The sequence below is a fragment of the Haplochromis burtoni genome, unplaced genomic scaffold (genome assembly GCF_018398535.1).
Source record: "Haplochromis burtoni strain Fernald_Lab_line unplaced genomic scaffold, NCSU_Asbu1 Contig_1117, whole genome shotgun sequence".
NCBI classification, from domain to species: domain Eukaryota; kingdom Metazoa; phylum Chordata; class Actinopteri; order Cichliformes; family Cichlidae; genus Haplochromis; species Haplochromis burtoni.
In genome coordinates this window covers 5,813-12,075 of record NW_024583478.1, presented here as the reverse complement: position 1 = coordinate 12,075, position 6,263 = coordinate 5,813, and the positions used below count along the sequence as shown (strand labels likewise).

The 6,263-nt window shown below is 42.7% G+C and overlaps 1 protein-coding gene across 1 annotated transcript in view; it reads right to left on the bottom strand.

Moving 5' to 3' along the window:
- The window catches only part of LOC102301640 (mitogen-activated protein kinase 7), a gene marked incomplete in the record, with an annotated part of 6,214 nt that extends 984 nt beyond the window's left edge, over window positions 1–5,230 (bottom strand). The window contains 5 exon segments of the mRNA XM_042216566.1: window positions 48–256; window positions 341–1,881; window positions 2,489–2,654; window positions 2,770–3,047; window positions 5,116–5,230. Coding sequence (XP_042072500.1) covers window positions 48–256; window positions 341–1,881; window positions 2,489–2,654; window positions 2,770–3,043 — 2,190 coding nt within the window.
- Window positions 5,231–6,263: the final 1,033 nt, after the last annotated feature.

The following is a 6,263-nucleotide window of genomic DNA, read 5'->3' as shown; positions in this document are numbered from 1 at the left end:
CTGCAGAAGACTTTTATCGTTGTCAGTCAGCAGAACCCCGCCCAGCGATCCCCTTGTTTTCCCTCTCTTTTTTCTTTTTCTCTCATTTTCCTCTCCCTCTCGCGCGCGCGCTCCTGCCTCTTCCTTCTTTTCTCCTCTCTTTCTCGTTGACGCTCCTGGGCTGTGACAGGCCGACGCGACTCCGGAACAGAAGACAGGGAGGACGGCGCAACTCCTCCTGCGCCTGTGTCGGTGCCCAGAGCCGAGGTGCTTCCATCTGCAAAGAAAATATTACATTCAGATGAAGGCGGTCTAAAATTTTAAGCGATTAAAAGCAGATTATGGGAAAGAACCAACTTACCACCCCTGGCTCTATTTCTGAGAGCTGATTTCAATAACGCTGCTTTAAGTGCAGCTTTAGTGTCTTCTGAAATAGCACCTTCTTTTCTGGTTCCCTCTACTGCACATGAAGCAGGTCTGGCGTTCTTGGACAGGGACTGTGAAAGGGATTGAGAAAGTGACTGGGCCTGTGCTGCAGAGAGAGAGAGGGAAGGCACAGTGGTGGGGAGTGTTGTCATTGCCTGTGCTGGCTTTGTAGGAATGGAGTTTGCAGGCTGGGCCATGCTCTGGCTCTGGGTGTTTTGAGCTAGAGGACCCTGACTGCTTGCTAGCTGCCCTTGTGTCTCGCTGTCTCTCATCGTCTCTGGTGGAGCGTCCTGACTAGACACCGGTGTTGTTAAATCTATAGTCTCTGGCTGACCGTTCTCCGAGTTGGCACTTGGCATGTCCACGTCAACCGGGCCACTTTCACTTTTAGAGAGGAGAGGTAAATTGTGATTCACATGGGGTGGGGCGACTTCTAAAGCGGATGCAGGCTTACTGAAGGTCGTCATGTGATTTGTAAATGCGTGGCTCCCTTCTGCTGGTGTGTGGTCTTGTTGCCGCTGAGATTTCACCTCTCTCATTTGCTGTGCTGCTTGTGGGTGCTGCGCCAAGGGAACCACTGATGATTCGTTCAGGTTGACAGTTGCAGGCTGAGCACTGCAGTGGTTACTGCTTTGTGCTGCAGCTCCACCTTTCACCCTCACCAAAGGCCTGAACTGCAGCCTCTGACGAGAGCTTTGTTTGTTTCTGTGAAAGTCCTGGATCTCCATCAGAATTGCCTCTTTAATTTGTTCCTTGTTCAACTGAAGCTTGTCAAACTCAAAGTCAAAAGCTGGCACGCAAATTGGCTCGTCATCTGGGTCATGGTATTTAGCCAGGTAAGGATGCTCCAGAGCTTCTGTCACGCTTATTCGCTGGCGAGGGTCAAAGCGCAGCATGGCCGCCAGCAGGTCTAATGCTTCCGGTTCAGCTTGTGGATATAGTTTGGCCAAAGGTATGGGCGATCGTGATGGAAGACTCTGAACATATGCGCGGACCCTGTCAGCCCTACTAGCACCAATTAGACCCTCGGGAGGAGTGCCTAACACATTCAAAATAAGCTGGAGCTGGTGTACATAGTGCTTTCCAGGAAACAGCTGCTTACGGCCCAACATCTCAGCAAAGATGCAGCCCACAGACCACAAGTCAATGGCCAAGCTATAGTGATTCAGAGACAGCAGGAGTTCAGGAGCACGGTACCATCGAGTCGCCACATATTCAGTCATGAAGGAATGAGACTCCTCAGGGTGTGAACTGAGACCCCTTGCCATGCCGAAGTCACCGATTTTTAGTTCACAGTTTTCGTTCACCAGCAAGTTGGAAGGTTTGAGGTCACGGTGGATGACGTTGGCAGAGTGCACATACTTAAGGCCACGAAGGAGCTGGTACAGAAAGTAGCGTGTGTGCTCTGGTGTCAGCGTCTGGGCAGAATGGATAATCTGGTGCAGGTCACTCTCCATGAGGTCCAACACCACATACCTGCACACACAGGAAAAGCAAAAGTAAGGTGAACAACATGCGCACTTGGCAATATATATTTAAATACTTTTTATTTATAAACTGTTGCCCAGGGCAGACAGGGGACCAGTGGCACGTCATTCTTACCCAATGAAATAGACTTCAAAATAAATTTACTAAAACTTATTACTGTTCTAAACAAGAGTCATTAAGATCTTGTGTGCACAAAGATGTCAGGTCAACAATTTTGATTTACACATAACTGGCTTTGTTTTTCACATTTTATAAACCGTTTTAGTTTTATTTAAATGTACAAAAAACATTGTGCATGTTTTTTTTTTTTTTATTTGTTTGTTTCTAGATCAGGTGGCCCTTTTGTAGGGGGCAGGGGCAGGACAGTAAGCATGCCCTTGTACAGTAAAGGGGTTGCATGTCATGCATTCCTCAGCTCTGATTAAAATCTCTTTGAAAAAACTGCCAAAATTCCTCCCTGCAGGAAGAAGCCTGGACATAACAGAACAACATCCAATTTGATGACTATGTTTCCAGCTCTTGCATTTATTAATAATCTACAGATCTATCTGTGGACGTGTTATTAGCCAAAGTTAGAAAAAAGAAAAGTACATACACAGACTTGAAGGCAGAATGAGGGAGGTTTGGCTGCAGGATGTCTTTGATGGCGATAATGTTGTCATGTTTAAAGTGTTTAAGAATCTTCAGTTCTCTCAGTGTGCGTTTGGCATTTGTCACCACTTCAAAAGCGTTGGAGATTTTCTTTATTGCCACCTGCTGGCCTGCAAAGTGTAAATGCAGAACAGAATTAAGGGAGAGCCACATTTGATCATTTATTCGGCATTGTACTAAAGACAGAATTAATTACATATATATTTTAAACTAAATTAGCCCTACCATTGTCCCTCCTCCTGGCAGAGGAAACAACACCATAGGCCCCGGTGCCAATGGTTTCTATGATGTCATACTCCTCTCCGACATCAAACTTCACATCTAGAGAGTGTGCTTTAAGCAAAGCCAGGTTTTTAGCTGCCGTGCTGGTGTCTGCGTTGCTGCCCGGTACCTCAACTCCCCGTGGGTTCTGGTTTTCTCTGGTTTTGTCTGTGGCCATTCTTTCAGGTGACGCCACAAGTTGACCATTTTTACTCTCTCCACCCTCCTTGAGTGACATTTTTCTGTAAAGAATAAAAAACAGAAAAGTTGAAAAAGTTATTTGTTTATTTATTTTTAATTTTCAAACAAACAAATGGAGTATAACACATAGCACATCAAAAACAAAATATCCAGATATACCCCACTTTAAACTTTTTACATTTTGGGAACAAAAAAAAACAAAACAAAAAAAACAAAACAGAAAAAAACGCATAGGGAGAGAAGGCAACAATGTCATACATAGAACTCAACAGGAAATAGAACACAGCACTCAAGTCTCTAAACAGATGAGATTTCAACAAAGTCCGGTTGAAGAGGCTTAATAAAATTGACCCACTCTCACCATAACTTGGCAAAAACATTCTTCTTAAGACATATTGAGAATGAAATTATTTCCATTGCATAAATCTCATTCACAATGTCCCTCCAATCTGTCATAGCGGGGGGCACGGGAAGGAGCCGGCATCTTGTAACTGCTTTTTTGGCAGCTGTCACAAGAATCATAAAAAGATATTTATTTCTCATGTCCTGCAGAAGATCAAGATTATTTAGGAATATAGTAGAGATGTAAAGGTATATTATTTGCCTTAAATATAGTGATTAAGGCTTTGTGGAACTCGTGCCAAAAGGGCTTAATCTTCGAGCAATCCCAGAATATGTGCCAGTGCCCCATCTCCTGTGCCCCACACCTTCTCCAACAGCCGAGGGCACCCGTGTGCCAATGTGTCATCTGGTTTGGTGTTATAAAAAAATGCATCAGACTTTTCCAACTGTAATCCCGCCACATATTAGAGTTCATACATTTCCATATCGATTTACATGCCAATCAGCCATTCATTTTCTATTGCAATGTCACCTTCTTTTTCCCACCTTTCTTTAATATAAATAGTAGATTGGGGTTTCCTGGGTAATAGCCCTTTTTATAATTTACCAATCATATCCTTAAGTAAGGTAAGCTTTCCGAAAAATTATTAAAACTGGATCATCTACATCTGTTTTGGTAAGGATGTTTAGCTGGAGGTAGTTCCTCATCTGGATGTATCTAAAATAGTCTAAATTATTAAGCTCAAACTCCGTCTTCCAATATTCAAAATCCTTAATGGCCCCTGGGCCACGAGTTTGAGACCCCTGGTCTGGACTGCCCTATATTTGTAAACAAAAAAGTTTCTATTACTTCACAGAAAATGTGAGCTTTCTATAGTGATATTTAAAAAACAAACTTTTATGCCAGTTTATTTATTTACTTAATTATTTGGGGGGTAGTATGAGTGATCATGGGAGAGTCAACAAGACAAAGCTGTAATATTTATTAAAATAAATGTAAACATACAAAATGTATGTTCTCCTTTACATTTTCGATTAAAGTCTCTGCTAGGCCGATTTTAGCCCCCGGACCTTATGCTTGACCCACATGTGTTATGCTGGAGTCTGTAGCAGCAACACTATGCAGTGTTTCTGTCATCATTAAAATCAGTTTTACTGAAAGCTAAAATTAAGCCCATATAAAAGCATTTTCTTTGAACACTTGTGCGCATGGAAGCCATCCCAGGAGTGCCTCTGTTAATGTGGGTACTGAGGAACAATAGAGACAGCACCACCACATGCCAAAGTTTTTCTCAATTGAGATTTAGGAGAAAATCTTAAATAAAAAGAAACTGCTGCTTCTGGTAAATAAAAACACACTTTTAAACGCTGATAAACTGTGTGAGAGTGACCTGGTAGGCTCAAACTAGGTGTGATCAGTAACTCCACACCCGTTAGGCCTGGCAGTGAAAGTGGCCAAAACCAAACCTGTAGCTCTCTACTAACGTCTCCATAATTAAGCTGGAGTCTTCATGCGAGAAGCTGAAGGCCAAACCCAGCAGAGGCTGTCTATAAGAACGCACTAATTTCTGTACTGCATAGTTATAAACTAACCGCACGACAAAGACGTAACCATGATCGCCACTAGTCGCAGGGGCGTAGGCTAATAACGTTACCTGACGCTGGAGCACTCTAGACACAGAAATCGTTAAACCGCATTTCTGTATATTATATAACAAAACGGACAAACGCTGACACGTGTTTTCTGTTAAAGGAATGTGCGCTCACCTTGTGAGTCACCCACAACACCCGCATTGACGTTTTAACCCCGTAGTAGCACGACCATCTTTTGTTTTTGTCTGCCGCTTCCTCATATAGTTCCGCGTAGGGGTTGAGTGCCATGTTGCGGACCAACCACATGCGCTGACATAAAGTAGTTCGTCCAATAGGAACAGAGGACGAGTTGGGAGATTACTGGTCAGTCTCCGCTTTATTTATGTAAATATAATTATGTATCTTTGTGATTTTTTTTTTCTGTTTCTGTTCTTTCTGTTTTCCCCACAGTTCAATTGCTTTAGGAGGAGTCAGATTTGTGCAAAGATACCTGTCCGTGCTGGTGCTTTATATTAACTTTATATATAATAATATAATAACATATATCCAACTCAGCCCGAAGGCTTATCGGCTCAAACAGATGACAAATGGCAAAGCTGGAGAATATACTAACTAGAAAATTATATTACTGAAATCTCCCAAACTGATAGTATAATTCACAGCTTACTAAGCACGTTGTGTTACTTTATTTAAAGGATTAAGCAGTTGTTACCTCTAGTTAAGCTCAATTTTAATGACGCATTTGCGAGTGGATATGTTAAAAAAAATCAGACACTTTTGGTTAAGTAAAAACAAACAAACAAACAAACAAACAAACAAACAAACAAACAAACAAACAAACAAACAAACAAACAAACAAACTCTTTCAGGTATAATAGTTTAGCAGTGGAATATTCCAGTGGCGTGAGATGAACAGCGAGGGTGGTTATTGACATTCCTCAAATCTCAAACAGACTGAAGTCCACAGAAAAATACAGTGCAAACACCCATCTGCCAACATCTGGACTCCACCGTCCAATGAAAAGCAGTCGCAAAACTAGCACAGACCAATCAAAAGCGACAATCTGAGCACGAACACGTCGTCTTGACTAGGTGACGCTTGAAAGGAAACCAGACTGGACCGTGCAGTTTCAAAACAGTAGTGCAATAAATTCATCTTTTAGTGTCCTAATGGGTGCCATTCAGGGGTTCCCCAAATGGGAGCGAAAGGTACGCATGTTTTTGTGCCTTTTCGGTTTGGTTTTGTCTGTTTATGCCCTTCACGTCGAGGTATCCAGGGAGAGAAACCCAGATTACAGAGCGCTGTGCGACCTGGGGGAGTC